This window comes from Cotesia glomerata, linkage group LG2 (genome assembly GCF_020080835.1).
Source record: "Cotesia glomerata isolate CgM1 linkage group LG2, MPM_Cglom_v2.3, whole genome shotgun sequence".
Taxonomy (NCBI): Eukaryota; Metazoa; Arthropoda; class Insecta; order Hymenoptera; family Braconidae; genus Cotesia; species Cotesia glomerata.
Window position 1 is genome coordinate 30,401,891 of NC_058159.1, and position 17,904 is coordinate 30,419,794.

The 17,904-nt window shown below is 27.1% G+C and overlaps 3 protein-coding genes across 4 annotated transcripts; 1 reads left to right on the forward strand and 2 right to left on the reverse strand.

Annotated features, from left to right (window-relative positions):
* Positions 1 to 5,499: 5,499 nt before the first annotated feature.
* On the reverse strand, positions 5,500 to 9,674 carry LOC123259533 (GRIP and coiled-coil domain-containing protein 2). Its single transcript, XM_044720102.1, has 11 exons — positions 9,540 to 9,674; positions 9,391 to 9,468; positions 9,173 to 9,325; positions 8,304 to 8,720; positions 7,752 to 8,126; positions 7,445 to 7,689; positions 6,797 to 7,010; positions 6,547 to 6,720; positions 6,148 to 6,480; positions 5,717 to 5,825; positions 5,500 to 5,643 (listed from the first exon to the last, which is right to left on the reverse strand). Exons 1-11 carry the CDS (start codon positions 9,573 to 9,575, stop codon positions 5,588 to 5,590), a joined length of 2,190 nt encoding a protein of 729 aa, XP_044576037.1. The 5' UTR covers positions 9,576 to 9,674; the 3' UTR covers positions 5,500 to 5,587.
* A 171-nt stretch (positions 9,675 to 9,845) lies between these two features.
* Positions 9,846 to 14,640, forward strand: LOC123259534 (carnitine O-palmitoyltransferase 2, mitochondrial). Of its 2 annotated transcripts, none has more exons than XM_044720103.1 (6): positions 9,846 to 9,974; positions 10,035 to 10,093; positions 10,767 to 11,319; positions 11,395 to 11,928; positions 12,969 to 13,660; positions 14,507 to 14,640. In XM_044720103.1, the coding sequence occupies exons 1-6, from the start codon at positions 9,933 to 9,935 to the stop codon at positions 14,634 to 14,636; spliced, it is 2,010 nt and encodes a 669-aa protein (XP_044576038.1). In that variant the 5' UTR covers positions 9,846 to 9,932; the 3' UTR covers positions 14,637 to 14,640. The 2 variants fall into 2 exon arrangements, with proteins under 2 accessions (XP_044576038.1, XP_044576039.1); XM_044720104.1 differs by having other exon boundaries at positions 10,770 to 11,319.
* Positions 14,641 to 14,646: 6 nt separating this feature from the next.
* LOC123259554 (V-type proton ATPase 21 kDa proteolipid subunit-like) lies at positions 14,647 to 17,756 on the reverse strand. The gene is made up of 6 exons (XM_044720138.1): positions 17,598 to 17,756; positions 17,365 to 17,474; positions 17,084 to 17,132; positions 16,936 to 17,019; positions 16,454 to 16,853; positions 14,647 to 15,283 (listed from the first exon to the last, which is right to left on the reverse strand). The coding sequence occupies exons 2-6, from the start codon at positions 17,423 to 17,425 to the stop codon at positions 15,248 to 15,250; spliced, it is 630 nt and encodes a 209-aa protein (XP_044576073.1). The 5' UTR covers positions 17,426 to 17,474; positions 17,598 to 17,756; the 3' UTR covers positions 14,647 to 15,247.
* Positions 17,757 to 17,904: the final 148 nt, after the last annotated feature.

Consider the following 17,904-nt stretch of genomic DNA (forward strand, 5'->3'; position numbering starts at 1 on the left):
GCAAACTTGATGTCAAGTTAACTGTAACTGCTGAAATGCAACTACTTTTAATCAAAGCGTGGCTATCAGGGTCCATTACCCGTTTTTACCCAACACTGTTATCAACTCTATTTTGAGAGCGGCAAATATGAAAATTTATTTATAATTTTATACCCTTACAGTATTGACAATATAAAATGCATAAAATAATTAATTATTAAATAAAATCCTTTATTTTATATAAAAATTTTATAATGTTTGTAGCAACATTATTATAAATTTAATGTTTAAAATTTTTACAAAAGTCATAACGTAACATACATAAATATACTAATATATAAACGTCTTTCATATCCCAAATATTAGTATTTAACATTTCTTCATTTGGTTCAAAGTTAATAGTATCACTATCTTAGGATAAAAAGTTTTTAGTAATTAAAATAGACTTTAATGTATCAGTTAATAAGTTATTTCTATGATCAGTTTTTACATTTTTAATGACATTGAATTTAGCTGTCACTTGAAAATTTTTTAATTTTTTTAACAAGCAAATTTCTTGAAAAAAATTATCTTTAAAAAATTGTATTTTTAATTTTTTTAAATTTCTAAATGTCAATTTTTTTGATAATTATTTATTGTCATAATTTATTTGTTACGAAAATTCTTAAAATTATCAAATATCCGCTAAATTAATTATTATACATTTTTAATGTCACTGAAAATTCTCTCAACGGATACATTTGAAAATGGTAAAACTTGTCATAAAAAGTATGTAACTTTTTTTAGATTCTTAAACAATAGTTCACCATTAATGGTGAAATTAATTAGCTTTTGTTATATTCAATTTGATATCTTAAGATTTCCCTCCAATAATCTTCGGAGTCTAAATTTACATAAATATTGAAATCAGTCAAATCCAACAACGCGTGTCTATTCCATTTATTATCTAACTCTTGCAATACAATATTTTTACAATATTCCATCTTGATTAAGCTGATTACCCGATTTTACCCACCCAAATCTAATTACCCGTCGACTTACCCATTCGATATCGAATTACCTGAAAAATGGGTAACTACCCGGACATTGGCAACACTGGTATACTCCTCAAGAAATTACTCTCTCTATTTCTTTCTCTCTTATCTCAATAAATCTAGAGTTTAAGGAGGTTCTTTCGCCGCCAATGTAAAATAAATAAAAAGGCCATTCGGCAGCCGAAATGGAAGTAGATTTTTCAAATAAAGAAAATTGATTTTTAATAAAATAATATAATAACATCAATATGTATAACTTATTTATGAATTAAAAACAAAATTCAATAATAAATTTAAAACTATTTAGAACAAATTTTGGAAAAAAAATTAACTTTTGAAGAAAAAGTTTCTCAAAATGACACTGAAGTTAACAGACATTAAAATTTTTTTTAGAATTTTAGGGCAATTAAATTATTATAAAAAAAATAATTAAAAAATTTCACATGTGAAAATTAATAAAAATTACAAGTGAAAATTTTTAGAAGCATTTTTTTATTGTAATTGATTTGTTAAAAAAATTTTTAAAATTGACAGTTGACAGCTAACTTCAGTATCATTTCTCAAAGAATTGCAAAGATTATAAAATTTGAATTATAAATGACTAAATTTTAAATAACTGCTTAGGAACAACAATTTGCAAATCAATCAGATGTTTGAAACCGGATAAAATTTTAATTGAAGAAAACAATATATAGAACTAATTTGTGACATATTTACTGACGAATTACCTGAAAACTTTACACGAAAGACTAATCATTACCGTAATTATTGAATTTACATCATGATTAAGCTATGATGCAGACAATAATTCTAAAACGGCTGCAACAGTAAAACTGTTTCATTAAACGAATTCTAAAAGGAGTAATATTGAGACTATTACCACTTCTGAGTAGTGGAAATTGAAGCTTATTAAAAGAGCTTTACGATGCATTTTACCGAATTTTGATATCTTGTCTCGATCAGTAATTATATCAAGTTGAAGTAGTAAAAACATCAATTTTTACGATTTTCAAAATTTCAAAATCCTGTCATTTCCAAATTACTCGCCCGATTAAGCTCATCTTCGAACTTAACTTTGGTTTTGATCGATAGATAAAGCATGTTGAGTTTGAGAAGAATCGGTTATAAATTAAAAACGCTATCGTGCTGACAAGCCGCGTTATATCGTATAAATATATATATATATTTATTTATTTATTTTATTTTCTTTATTAATAAATCCTGACAGCCTGTATGGCCAATTATGAGGATACAAAAAGATACATTAATGTATTTTAGAAGGTGTATTACACATGTTGCAATGAGCAATTATAAAAGAAACATATTTTTAAAACTATTAACTAAAAGTACAGGTGTTTAAATTTGATTTATATAATAAAATATTCGCATATTGCACGCCTCATAGCGCGAAGCGCGTGAGGTTGTGCTTTATACTCGACTCGTCAAGGTCAAGCAATTTTGTGATCTTTAAATGTCTCTATCACAACCATATTACACTTATACAATAATATAAGTAGATGTACACGGAGAAAACACTTAAATTAAACCATCTTTTACTTTCTAAAATCATTTCATGTAGCTATTTTGAATAAAAAAATGTTTTGAAAACAATTTTACGCGGACGTCCGGATGTCACCCCATTTTGGATGTACCAATGATTACTCCTGAACAAATTGATATTTCAAGACCGGACTTTTTTTAATAGTTTACGAATGCGATGAACTGGGTCCGTATTTCATATCAGTAGCCTAGTTTACGTATTTTTTTTTAAAATTGAATTTTTATTAAAATTTATTACGATATAACCGTACAAAGACAAACGAATTTTTCTTATTTATCACGTGAAAACTATGGCGCCACTTGATAAAGCTAGATTTTTTTAAACTGCGTGCGCATATAACAAGAAAAAAGGGCGTTGATATTTAAAAAAAAAAAAAAATACTCTGTAAGAAATTACTTAATTATAATTTTCTTTTTTTTTATCAGTTACAGAATTTATTTTTTCTTAAAAAATGAATGAGCGTTATGAGGCGAGCACTTTTGGATTTTCCAAACTTTTTTATACTTATTATTACAATAAGATAGTATATATAAGCTCAATACAATAAATATAATTATTATTAAGGCAGTGGAGCATGATCATATGCTTTTGCTAATATATATATATATATATATATATATATATAAATACATACATATATAAACTTTTGAACTATATACATTTTCTGACTCAGCTTGACAAACTGAGTCAGAAAACGACTAAATTTTTTCAAAGTTGCGCCATGAGGACGGCTGCAATAGTTAGATTTTTATAAAATCTACTAAAAATATTAGATTATGAGTAAATTTAATTTTTTTCTAATAGTTAACAGCCGAGACCAGTGATAGCAGTTTCTATCGGCTTAGCGAAACGAATAGAAATTTTGAAAAAACGTTTTTAGAGATAATAGATAATTTAATAAACTATTTCACCACAAAGCGTTTTTTTCAAAAATGTCATTCGTTTCGTGAAACCAATCGAAACTGCAATTGCTCTGCTGTTGGGAGTGCGACAGAGATAGTTCGGTTGAACTCCGTGAGAGCAAAGCGAGAAAAAGATGGTCTCGCTTGTTAAGGTCCTTATTTATCTAACTAGAATTCAAATTTGCGCGCGCAAGCGCGCGCCTCATATTTATGGTCATGATATATTTATGTGTAGTTTATGTATATTATATTCACTTTCAACTAATCAGAATGAGAATAAATATTTTCAACCAATCACATCACGAATAAATTGGTTTCACATACATTTCATCTTAATTTTATTATGGGATAGTGAGGTTTAAATTATACTTTATCGGACAAATTTTTGAAAAAATAAAATTTTTAAATGTTAGTATTTGTTCAGAGTCTTACGAGAAAGTCACACGTTTGCGGTATTTCTCAAATTATACTATCAGTCATGGATTAGATGAATTAAAAAAAAACTAAAAATCAGATTTTCGAAATATTCAGGTTTCTTTTTTTGCAATAAAATATATCAGTTACCGAGATATTTATTGAGAAATTAATATTTAAAAATCACAAAAAATTCTCAAGTAACCTACAATAAAATGGAGTCAAAACATTTGGCAACATTGCGTAGCGTGCGAGCTTCAGACCATTCAATAAATTCAAACTAATTTATTTATTTACACTGACTGCAAAAACTTAAACAAATTTAAGGTTATATTGTGCAAATGGAAATGTAAATAACCGAAGTACAGCGTCGCCAAATCACGGACAGGTTACTAGCAGCTGATTTGAAAGAGTCAAATTAATTTTTGTATTTAACTATTTTTTTTTTTTTTATTTTCAAAATTTCAACGATTAATGCCTCATATACTAGTTATTATTTAATTTTAGGAATTTTTATGGGTTTTTTATTTTAATTTATTGTATATTGACAACTACAATTGTTTTGACTCAACTGGAGCGAAAGGACTTCCTTAATAAGAGCGGTTGATAGTTGATTTTCAAACGAGTTTTGCTCATGAATAAGATAAAATTTAAAAAAAAAAGCGCTTCGCTCTTCGATGGATAATTAAATTATCCATCGAAGAGCGAAGCGCTTTTTTGGAAAATTTTCATTTATTTATGCATAAAATCCGTTTAAATATTCCATAAGTTGTACAAGTATGACAGAGATACTCTCGTTTGTCCAATAGAGAGCGAGAGAGAGAAAAAATATAAACCCTTATTAAGAATCTTAGCTCATCACTTCACACTTGATAGAAGCAATGAATACATATATTTACTTATCGCTTGTATTACGTAATCACCTGACAATTGAAATTTTTTAATCATTGAAGATTAATGTTATCAGTCTTGATAATTTTTTTGATTTTTTTTTATCAAAAAAATTTGTTTTGAAAAATTGTTTGACAAAAAATTGCGTTTAAAATTTTTTTTTCTAATTTCTACATCTCATTTTTTTTTCAATAAAATTTGATTGATTACTTTAAAAAAAAATAAGTTAAAATTTTTGTAAATTTCTAAATGTCAATTTTTTTTTCAAACAAATTTGTTCTGAAAAATTATTAGACAAAAAATTACGTTTAAAATTTTTTTTCTAATTTCTACATCTCATTTTTTTTTCAATAAAATTTGATTGATTACTTAAAAAAAAAATAAGTTTTAATTTTTGTAAATTCCTAAATGTCAATTTTTTTTTCCAACAAATTTGTTCTGAAAAATTATTTAAAAAAAAAAAATTATATTTTTCATTTTTTTAACTTTTACATGTCAATTTTTTTTGTTAAAAAAATAATTAAATGATTTTTCATTGACAATAAACCAAATTAAAAAATTAGTACTAATTGTAATTAAAATTAATTAACATTAGTCATGTATAATAATTAATTAATTTGTAAAATTATAATTATTCATTAAAAATTAATAAATTTTTTTATTCTGCTCCAAAATAAAATATAAATAAATTTAATCTTTTAACCAGGAATTTTTTTTATACTAGAAAATACATTAAAAATACATAATTTTTTTTTAAGATTGCTTTTAAATAACACAATATAATTAATTAATGATACGCATTAATTTTAGTCATTATTCCACATGGGCATTGATATTAATGGCAGCCAGCCACGTCCAGATACTGCAAAAATGTTAATAATAAATATCTTTATGCACTTAATTATTCTAATTAGAGCAATTATAATTAATTGTACCTCCGGCTACTTGATTTAATTGGTGAGTTTCTTCAGGGCTGAGCTTAAGTATTGTATTGAGTACTGGAATGAGTCTACTTCTTTCATCTCCGTTCTTCAAAGCGATAAACTGTAATATATTAATAAAATCAATTAATTAATTGATTAAAAATTTTTTTTAAAAATGTCTATAGGATTGCTCCTATTATTATTTTCATTTTTGTTTATATTACTTTAATAATTATTACTCTTCAATAGAATTAAGAGTTATATATTTTTAAATTAATAACTATTATAAAAAATTTTACTTATTAATAAATCATCACAGCAAAAGTTCCATGATCAATTGAAATAAATAAATGAATTAGTTAACTAATTAATTAATCAATAAATAAATAAATTTATTAATTAATTAATTAATAAATATTAAAAAAATAGTAAAAAAAAATTACTTTAATAACAACATTCTTCAAATATTCAAAATTATTAGCATGACTCTCTCTCTCAACACTGCGCTGTTGTCTCCGGATGTCTTCCTTAAGTAACTGATTCATCTGATTCAACTTAGCGACGTCTCTCTCAGCGTCTGCCAGAAGAGCAGTCAGATGTTTGACTCTCCGCTCCGAAATTTCCAGCTCCTGACGGTCGACTTTAGCTGGCAAATCCGGGACAGATTTTACATAATCGTCGGAAGAGTTCAGTAGCTCGTCGAGAGGCATCAGCGTCCGTTGATTTCGCTCCGAGCTGGAGTTTCCTACTTGATAAGAGTCCACACTCTCTGATCCCTAAATTTACACCAACTTACTTAACACAATTCTTTTTATTTAAATTATTAATTATAATTTAACTACCTCAGCGTCTTCTCTCTCAAGTAAATAAATATCATTGCGTGTTTGATGATCATGCTCAAATTTATCTGGCTTATCATTCTTGTTGATTGACGGAGTAACTGATAGTCGTTGTATTTCTGCTTTCAGGTTTTCTATTTCCTGTTGATATTGCGTCTCTAAAGACTTCATTTCAGCCTAATTGCATTAAAAATATATTATTAAATTATGGGACTTATTCAATAAATAAATTAATATCTTTAAATTATCTCACGGAATGTGTAGTTTTTAAAGTTTCTTGCATGCTATCAATTTCTTCTTTTAATTGGTCGATAGTAGTCAATTGCATTCGGCATTTTTCTTTTAAACTTAAATAATCTTGACTTAACAGTGACAATTTTTTACCTAAATCTCGGTTACTTTCTCTTATACAATCACGTTCTTCTTTAATCGCCGTTAAATCGTTTGTTAAAGATTTTATTTCTTCACTAAAAATAAAAGATAAAAACATAAATTTCTTACAAAAAATTTTTTTCCAATAAAATTGCTAAAAATAATTCTATTATTAATATAAAAAAAAAAAATGACATTAAGTTAAAGTTAGCAGACACTTAATCATTTTTTAAATTTATTTAATAAATAAATTTCTTCCGAAATTTTTTTTTTTTAATTTCTAAATATCAATTATTTTTTCTCACTTTTTTTGCCATGATTTATTTGTTACAAAAATTCTAAAAATAATCAAACTGCTAAATTAGTTTTCATAAAAAAAATCAAATAAATATTTTACTTAAGATTAATTTTTAAAAAGCAAAAATTAAAAGCTTTAATTTAAAATTATAATTAATAATATTAATACAGATAAAAATATTATTAAAAAGAATAATTATTACAATAAATGTGAATTAAATAAAAAAAATACCTGCTAATATCTAATTTTTCTTGAAGATGAGTTGAATAACCACGTAAGTGATTTAATTCAGCTTCTATTTCATTAATACTTTTACCATTCAGCCCATTCTCTTTATTTTGACTTTGTTTTGTCCTCAAAACACTTTGAGCTCTCACTTTGTACCCTTCATACTCTGCTTTCAGCGCTTCTAACTCTCCATTAGTGCTACTGACAATATCATTCAGCCTGGTAATTTCTAGTTTCAAAAGTTCGACCTAAAAAATTACCAAATAAAACCCAGCATAAAAAACAAGTCCTGAAATAAAAGATAAATTACTTGTTGAGCATGATTTTTATTCAACAAATCCATATCTTCTGCAATTTTATTTTTCTCAGCAGCATGAGCCGCTGATTCCTTGGCCAGTTTGCTCATATTTGCTTTAATCCCCTCAATAGAATCCAGCAGAGTTTGTTTTTCTTTGACAACCGAGGCCATTTCTTGCTTGAGATCATTGAGATCAGCCTTGAGGCCCTCGTTCTTGTCCCCCAAAGTCGTCAATTGGTTCGTCTTAGCAAAACACGAGTCTCTAAGCTCAGTTATCTGGTGCTCCAAAGTAGTTATCGTCTGGTTCTGCTCCTCAATCGTGCTCTCAAGACTCGAACACCTCGACGCTTCATCTGCTAGCTTAGACTTCAGGTCTTCAATACTTTTCTGCAGCAAAATAAAAAAATAATTAATAAGTAATAAATAAATAAATAAATAAATAATAAATAAATAAATAATAAATTAGCTAATTAATAAATAAATAAATAAATTAATTAATTAATAATAAATTAAATAAATAATTAATTAGTTATCATCAACCTCCAGCTTAAAAATAAAATATACCTCGTAATTATCGACTTCCAAAAATAAAACATTATTACTGGAGCATTCCTGCTTAGCGCTCTCCAATCTAGCCTTTGTAGTCTTATGAGCCTGGATCTCTGCTTCCAGTTTAGCTTTGATCTCTTCGTAGTCTTTTTCCCTCTGCTGACAGATCACGGTCTTGGCTTTCTTCTCCTCCTCCAAGAGAAGTATCAAGCCTACATTCTTCTTTATTACACTTCGCACTTCTGCGAGCTCCTTGACATTGTTGTCTAAATCACTAGTTAAAGTACTTATACGCTCTCGGTACTCGTAATTTGATTCTTTTAGTTTAGTGTTATCTATCACAAGTGTTTCTAAATTTTTTGTTAGTTTTTTGTTTTTATTTTTTTCCTGCTCCAAACAATCTTGAAGCTTATCGTATTCCAGCTGAATAGTCTAGAATATAAAAATAAAATAACTATTTATTCATTTATTTATTTATTAATCAACATACGCCTGTCGGCAATATACATCAATAGAAAGTATTTAAAATTAAATAACATTAATTTAAAAAAAAAATTAATTAGAATTTAATTAATGAAAAAATGAGAAATTATGATATTGAAATTGACATCTGTTATTTTTATTGGATATTTATAACTAATTTATTGTTAAAGAAATTTATTTAGAAATTTAAAAAAATTCTCAAGAAAAAATTGTTTTTAAAAAATTGTATTTTTAATTTATTAAAATTTCCACATGTCAATTTTTTTGCCTATTTATTTGTTACAAAATTTATTAAAATTATCAAAAATCTGTAATTAATGTCAACAAAAAAATTGACAAGTGCAAATTATATTTAAATAAATAAATATTTATTTAAAATAAAAAAAACCCGTTTAACATACCTGTAGTTTTTTAACATTATCAGAAACCAATGAAATTTTCTTCTGAAATTCTTCTTTCTCAACAATAGCTTTTATTTTATCATTTTCAACAACTTTTAATTCTTCTGTTAAATCTTGTACTTTTTTTTTTAATTTAACAGCAAATCCCCTCAACTAAAACACCAAATAAATAAATATTCAACTCTAAATAATATTAAAAAATAAACAATAATATTTACTTTATTATAACGCTCTTCATAATCTTCTTTTTGCTCCGTTTTAACCGTGTCTTGTTCATTGCTGACAGACTCTGTCATCTGAATAAAAAACAGTAAATAAATAAATAAAACAATACTATATAATTATCTAAAAAATATAATTAAAATACCTTATTATTATCCGTTTCATTTTCAACCTTCTCCATTTTACTATACTTAACCTCCCAGTAACTTGTCAGTTAAAATTCCACATTATAATCAATTAAATTATCATAACAATTATTCTTATCATTATCACAACTAATCTGAAAAAATAAAAATATATGATTTAAATAGTACAGCGTAATATAACCTATGAGCAAGACTACGTGTATAGATCAGCTGATCAACTGCTGTCAGTTAAAAAATTCTGGCTATAGTAAAAAATTAAAGCTAACAAAATAAATTTATATCTTACCGATCGGTAATGTGAAAGTATTTACTGTGTTGATTGTTAATAAACAGTTAATTTGTACTCAACAATAAGCTTGTCATTGAGTACAAGTTTTATAAACAATTAAAATATGATTTTTCTGAAAACTTCCACGCATTTTAATACTATCAAGGTAATTTATTTTTTTTTTTAACTATAAATATATATAATAAATATATTTAATTATTTTTAGACTCATGGAACTATCAAGAGATTCAAGCCTGTGATTTATACAATAACTAATCGATCAAAGTAAGTTTTTTTTTATCTTTACAATTAATGACACTGAAATTGAAAATCATCTGATAATTTTTAGAATTTTTTTAACAAATAAATTATAGCAAGAAAAACTTATTTTAAAAATTCTATGTTTAGAAGCTCTAAAAAATTATAAATGCAATTTTTTCAAAAATAATTTTTCAGGAAAAAATTATTTGTTAAATAAAATTAATTTAGCAAATATTTGATAATTTTAAAAATTTTTGTAAAATAAATTATGGCAAAAAAAAATTGACATCCAGAAATTTTAAAAAATAAAAAATACAATTTTTTACAAATAATTTTTCAGAACAAATTTGTTTGATAAATAAACTTTAATAATGTTCAAGTGACTGCTAACTTTTAGGTCATAAATTAAAAAATTGTCAAGTGTGCTAATTTCAATGTCATAATAATAAATAAAAATTCATACAACTAAAGTTAGCCGACGTTTTTAATTTTATAATTTTTTTTTTTTTTTCATTCTTTCAATTAGAACTTGAAAATATTATTAAAAAATTACACATATAGTTTTTCAAGTTTTTTACAAATAAAATTTTTTTTTACTAATTTTTTCAATAAAAAAAATTCTAAAAATTTTTAAATGTCGGCTAACTAAATTTTACTTAAAAATTCTATGCATCTAAAAATGAATATTTATCACTAGAACAACCAACGAAGCCAATAAATATGAATACATCCAACGTAGCAAGCTGCCAACAATGCATTTTCAAGATTCTCTGCCAAGATTGCCGATTCCAAAGCTCGAAGACTCTTGCAGAAGGTACTTGAAAGCCCAGCAACCGATTTTGACTGCCAAAGAGTTCAAAGAAACCTCGACGTGTGTCTTGAAATTCCTGTCTGATGAAGGACCTCCCCTGCAAAAATTGCTCCTGGAAGATGATAAATATAACAAGCACACTAGTTACATCAGCGGTTATTGGTTTGATATGTACTTAAGGGACAGAAAGCCTCTGCCGGTTAATTATAACCCCCTGCTGGTTTTTGTTCAGGAACAAGATCTCCGTTATAACAAACCCCTGGTGAAAGCTACCAACTTGCTCATTTCTTCCGCGAGATTTATGAAGTCTCTGAGAGCTGGAATTCTAGAGCCTGAAGTCTTCCACCTTGACCCCAAAAAATCAGACACTGATTTTTTTAGAACAGTCACAGGATTACTGCCGTCGAAAATTGCTACTTATGGAGCCTACCTCTTTAAAGTAAGTCATATTTACCTGCTGTAACATTAAATTAATTTAATTAATTAAATATTTAATAATGAAAAAATTTTTTAGGCTTATCCGCTAGATATGTCTCAGTTTCCGTACCTGTTCGGGACAACTCGCATTCCTCTGCCGACCAAAGACGATCTGAGCCACGACCTTTCATCAAAACACATTATAATAATGCGTAAAGGTCATTTCTACTCGATGGACATCATCGACAGCAGTGGAAAAATTCTTCCACCCTTGGAAATAGCTTCTTGTGTGAATTATATCCTGAATGACCCGCGACCGCCCAATGACTGTCCAGTTGGAGTCTTGACAACAGCCCACCGCGACCAGTGGGCAAAAATTCGGGGGCATTTGCTGGCTTTGGGCAATGAGGGTGTCTTGCATAAAATAGACTCGGCTGCATTTGTGTTTGCCTTGGATGATGATCATGTTGAAGATGATTATATTAAATTAATGAGATTATTCTTGCATGCTGATGGCACTAACAGGTGGTTTGATAAATCCTTTTCGTTGATAATGTCAGGCGACGGGGTCGCGGGGATTAATTTTGAACATTCTTGGGGTGATGGTGTTGCTGTTCTTCGCTATTTCAAGGTAAAAAATTAAATTATCTTTAATTAAAATTTTATTTTATTAAATAATGACTTTTCTTAAATTGCTCTGTAATTTCTTAAATATTGAAGATTTTAAAGATATAAGCTCATCCCGATGTTACACTCATCAAGAGCTTTCATTTGAGTACCCACATGCATGTTTGATATATATATATATATATATATATATATATATATATATATATATATATATATATATATATATATATATATATATATATATATATATTTATATATTTATATATAATATATATAAATATATGAAAAATTGATGTGGGTACTCAAATGAAAAGTTTCGATGAGTGTAACATCAGGATGAGCTTATATCTTTGAAAATTTCAATAGTTCTCAAGATACAAAATTGTTTCTTAATTATATTAAATTGCACTGTACTTTCTTAACTGTTGACATTTTTAAAGATATAAGCTCATCCCGATGCTACACTCATCTAGAGTTTTCATTTGAGTACCCACATGCATTTTGATATATTTTTCATATATACATATATATAAATATATAAAATATATGAAAAATTGATGTGGGTACTCAAATGAAAGGTCTTGATGAGTGTAATATCGGGATGAGCTTATATCTTTAAAAATGTCAATATTTCACAAGATAAAAGGTCATTTCTTAATTATATTAAATTGCACTGTACTTTCTTAACTATTGATATTTTTAAATATATAAGCTCATCCCGATGTTACACTCATCAAGAGCTTTCATTTGAGTACCCACAAGCATTTTGATATATTTTTCATATATTCATATATATATAAATATATAAAATATATGAAAAATTGATGTGGGTACTCAAATGAAAGGTCTTGATGAGAGTAACATCGGGATGAGCTTTTATCTTTAAAAATGTCAATAGTTCACGAGATACACGGTCATTTCTTAATTATATATCTAGAAATAGACGATTTTCGAATACAGCCCAAATACTTTGAAAAAAACATTCTAAAAATTTGTAAATGTCAGCTAATATAATTTTAATTTAAAAATTTATTATTTCAGAATTTAAAACATGATATTTCTAACAACCCACACTTTCATCCCGAAGACGAAGCTTCAGTATCAAGTTCACCAACTTCAATAAGAAAACTGGACTTTAAATTAGATGATAAAATAAAAGGAATAGTTCAGTGTAATTTTAATGAGTATAAATCTTGGACTCAAGATAGATTAACTATTGATTATTTAATTTTTGAAGAATTCGGCAAGGAAGAGTGCAAGAAATTCAAAGTCAGCCCAGACGCAGTGATGCAGCTGGCGTTTCAACTGGCTCTTTACAAGAAAGAAAAAAGGGCTGTAGCGACCTACGAGTCTTGCAGCACCTCAGCTTTCAAACATGGACGTACCGAGACAGTGAGATCGTGTACAAATGAAACTATAGCACTTTGCAAGGCTATTGTTGAACATGGAGCTTCCTCAGTCGGTGATGATGAGCTGAAAAAACTTATGTTAGAATGCAGCAAGGCGCACAATAATCTCGTGAAAGAAGCTGCGATGGGCCAGGGCTTTGATAGACATTTATTCGCTTTGAGAAAGATTTTTGAAGAGTCTGAGGGTATCAGAATGCCTCTTCTGTTCAAAGATCCAGCTTATGAAAAATTGAATCATAATATTTTGTCTACTTCAACTTTGTCGAGTCCAGAAGTTATGGCTGGAGGATTTGGACCAGTTGTCGAGGACGGATATGGCATTGGGTATTTTATTTATGAGTCTTAATTTTGGGCCAAGATTTTTGTCGCAATTTAAGAATAAATTGTTTAAATTTTTGATATTGCGGCGAAAATATTGCTACCCAAGCGTCACATAAAAAATTATTGGCTTTTTGGTAAATTTTATTTATCAAGAAGTCAAAAATTAAAAATTGTCAACTTAAATTCAACAAAATATTACCAAAAAAATTTTTGTACCGCTTAAGTATGAAAAAATTTTTCAAACAAAAGTTATAGGAAATTTAATTTTCTAAAAAAATGTATCCCAAGCGGCACAAAAATTTTTTTAGTAATATTTTGTTGAATTTGAATTAATATTTATTAATTTTTGACTTCTTGTTAAATAAAATTTACCAAAAAGTCAACAGTTTTTTATGTGATGCTTGGGATCTTATAATTTTTTTACACCACCAATATTTTCACCGTAATTATAAAATTAAGATTCATAAAATGAATCAATGAATAAAATTAAATTTCCTACAACTTTTGTTACAAAAAATTTTTTTTTTAATAGGATCGATATTTTCGCCGTAATATCAAAAATTTTATAATACTAAAGTTAGCCGACGTTATTAATTTTTATAAAATTGCACTTTTAGTTTTTCAAGTTGTTTAGAAATGAAAATTTTTTTTTATTCTTTTCTAATGATTTTTTCAATAAGAAAAAAATTCTAAAAATTTTTAGATATCGGCTAACTTAATTTTCATGAAATTTGACATTATTATGTAAGAATTTTTATTTAAAAATTTTGCCCTTTATTTTAATTTATGACTTAAACTTGCAGAAATTTTTTTAAATTAACTTTAATCAATAAATTTATTTGTTTATAGATATATGATCCAAGATCACAAGCTAGGCTCAGTAGTGACGTCTTACCGAGACCATCGAGACGCTTCAGAATACATAAAGTATTTGAAATCAGCATTTGAAGATATCCATAGGATTTTAAAGAGTAAATAATAAATAAGTATTTTGTTTATAACTATTTATCAGTGCTTTCAATAGCATTTGCATACATACATACATTTAAATATATATATATATATTTTTAATACTTTTTATAATTATAACCGTAATTATTATCGAATCTTTACTATTGTTACAATTTATGTATTACGATGTTGTAATAACTCATGAATTTGTAAACTAAATTTATTATTGTGCAATTACATGTATTTTATTAAAATCTATAAGTATTTAAATGAATTTATTTAATTTGAAAGGAAGATCTTTAAACAAAAAAAAAACTAAATTTTTTACAGCAGTTATTACTTGAAAAGGTAGACTGTAAGTTTATATACATCAATTATGCTGTTAATTGTTGACTAACGTTAATCATATATTATTATTATCATTATTAGAATTAGTATTAGGTCTCAATAATTTTTTTCTTTAAACTCATTTACATAAAATCTAACCAATGAGACAATATCCAATGAAAGGGCCAAATAAAAAGTGCATTACACCGGCCCTTCCAATCATAACACGTTCATTCTGGTTTTCAACATTAAACGTAGGAAGTTAAATCTAATTTTTTTATACAATCGAGTTCGAGCTCGATTTTTATTAAATTAAACTGCTTTATCGCCCATTTTTGCTTTTGAGGTCTGGAATAAATAAAAATGAATTAGTTCAAATAAATTATAAGTTTATAATAATGATACTGAATTTCAAAGACATCTAAAAAATTTTTTTAGATTTTTATAACAATTAAATTATAATAAAAACTATTTTTAAGAAAATAAGAAAAATTTTTGAAAAAATCTCCAGATACATAATTAAGAAATGACCTTTAATCTTGAGAACTATTGACATTTTTAAAGATATAAGCTCATCTCGATGTTACACTCATCGAGGCCTTTCATTTGAGTACCCACATCAATTTTTCATATATTTATATATATTATATATATATGTATATATGAAAAATATATGAAAATGCATGTGGGTACTCAAATGAAAGCTCGTAACGAGTGTAACATCGGGATGAGCTTCTATCTTGGAAAAGGTCAATAGTTAAGAAAGTACAGTGCAATTTAACATAATCAAGAAACGACCCTGTATCTTGAGAACTATTGACATTTTTAAAGATATAAGCTCATTCCGATGTTACACTCATCGAGACCTTTCATTTGAGTACCCACATCAATTTTTATATATTTTATATATTATATATATGTATATATGAAAAATATATGAAAATGCATGTGGGTACTCAAATGAAAGCTCGTAACGAGTGTAACATCGGGATGAGCTTCTATCTTGGAAAAGGTCAATAGTTAAGAAAGTACAGTGCAATTTAACATAATCAAGAAACGACCCTGTATCTTGAGAACTATTGACATTTTTAAAGATATAAGCTCATTCCGATGTTACACTCATCGAGACCTTTCATTTGAGTACCCACATCAATTTTTTATATATTTTTATATATTATATATATGTGGTATATATGAAAAATATATGAAAATGCATGTGGGTACTCAAATGAAAGCTCGCAACGAGTGTAACATCGGGATGAGCTTATATCTTTAAAAATGTCAATATTTAAAAAAATACAGTGCAATTTAACAAAATTCATTATTTAATAAAGCAAAATTTTATTTAGTTATAGTGACTGCAAGATTGCTAGTTATAATTAATTTATTTATTATAAAAATTTCAATATTTTTTAGCAATTAAATTATTATGAAAAAAAATTATAAGAAATTTTTTTAATTGTTATAAAAATTAAAAGTCAGCAAACTTCAGTATCATTGTTAATTTTACAAACTTACCATATAAATGCCGACAATCAACCCGAAGAGACCAATAGCAGAACCAAAGATCTCAACAATAAGAACTTTGACAAAAAGTGCGGAGTTTGCTGCGTCAGCAAGAGCAGCTCCGGATCCAACAATCCCGACAGCTATTCCACAGAAGAGGTTGACGAACCCTACAGCCAGACCAGCTCCGAATATCACGTACCCTGCGACCCAATTTTTCTCCTTCAACTCCGGTCTCATCATCGTTTCATTCCACGGGAACTCCGCGATTATTCCCGACAAGACAATCGCGGTAATGAGACCGTAAATAGCGACTGCTTCGCAGAAAATAATTGAAATCAAATTTTTAGTCTTGATTCTCGGCGCTTTTACACCACCGCCGACGATCGATACTCCGGTTGTATGAATCCCGCTGGAATAAAATTATATTTTTCAATTTCATTAAAATTACCAAATAATATTTTATTATTATTAGGTTAAGATCTAATGCTTACAGAGCTGCGCCGACTACTGAGAGAGCAACAGATAAACTGATACCCAAGGTTGCCCACATATATGGCGACGTGTTCTCCAAGAACCTGAAAAAATTAATAAAGTAGATTTTTATAATTAAATTAATTAATTAATTAATTATTAACTTACCAGGCAATACTGGCTCTTTCTCCCTTTCCAGTAAAAGTGTGATACAAAACTAAAAAAGTAACACATTAATTAAAAAATTATCAAATAATTTTTGTGACAAATAAATGATGGCGAAAAAAAAATTGACGTAGAAAATTTAAAAAAATTAAAAATGCAATTTTTAAAAAATAATTTTTTGGAGCAAGCAAGTTTGTTTTTTCTTAAAAAAAATTAAAAAATGGTCAAGTGACTGCTAACTTTAAATGAATGTCATAAAAATTATGGGAAAAATTAACACTCACCTAAAACGGAAATTACTGCGGTCGCTGTCCCAGCAAACGTGTAACCTAATATATACCTCATTGTGAACTCTTTTGAGTAATTACTTCAATAAACTTGAAATGAAATATTCCTAAAAAGATTAAAAGTAGGGATTAAACAGTCGACTCCAAAAGTATGTTATCTGCTCAATCAATATTCGTGCAAAAAAATGTAAATCAACTTTAAGGTGTTTCAGTGTCACGGATTTAATTACCTACAACTCCAGTGGTCTCTAATTGTGTAAAATTTAAACTAATTAACACTTATTTAATTTTTCTAAAATACTACAAACAAAATTTGGATGTTCACACCCGTAGACTGTCATGTGATGAACATGAAAGCACTATTGCCACTTTGTAGAAATGGATTTTATCATCATTATCAATATCTTTAATTTTTCAGCGCTCCCGTAGATGACACTTGAGTCGTTTTATTTATCCATCTCCTTTTTTTACTCACTATTGATTATTTCAAATATATTTATAGATCCAAATAAATATATCAGTTATATTTTCCATTTT

Coding starts and splice junctions, on each gene's coding strand:
- LOC123259533 (XM_044720102.1), bottom strand. CDS start 9,575: ATGGAGAAGGTTGAAAATGAAACGGATAATAATAAG. Junction 8,721..9,172: donor ATAATGTTAAAAAACTACAG/GTATGTTAAACG, acceptor TTTATATTCTAG/ACTATTCAGCTGGAATACGA. Junction 8,127..8,303: donor TGGAAGTCGATAATTACGAG/GTATATTTTATT, acceptor ATTTTGCTGCAG/AAAAGTATTGAAGACCTGAA.
- LOC123259534 (XM_044720103.1), top strand. CDS start 9,933: ATGATTTTTCTGAAAACTTCCACGCATTTTAATACTATCAAG. Junction 9,975..10,034: donor CGCATTTTAATACTATCAAG/GTAATTTATTTT, acceptor AATTATTTTTAG/ACTCATGGAACTATCAAGAG. Junction 11,320..11,394: donor ATGGAGCCTACCTCTTTAAA/GTAAGTCATATT, acceptor AAAATTTTTTAG/GCTTATCCGCTAGATATGTC.
- LOC123259554 (XM_044720138.1), bottom strand. CDS start 17,425: ATGAGGTATATATTAGGTTACACGTTTGCTGGGACAGCGACCGCAGTA. Junction 17,133..17,364: donor CGCAGTAATTTCCGTTTTAG/GTGAGTGTTAAT, acceptor TTACTTTTTTAG/TTTTGTATCACACTTTTACT. Junction 15,284..16,453: donor TGATTGTCGGCATTTATATG/GTAAGTTTGTAA, acceptor TATTTATTCCAG/ACCTCAAAAGCAAAAATGGG.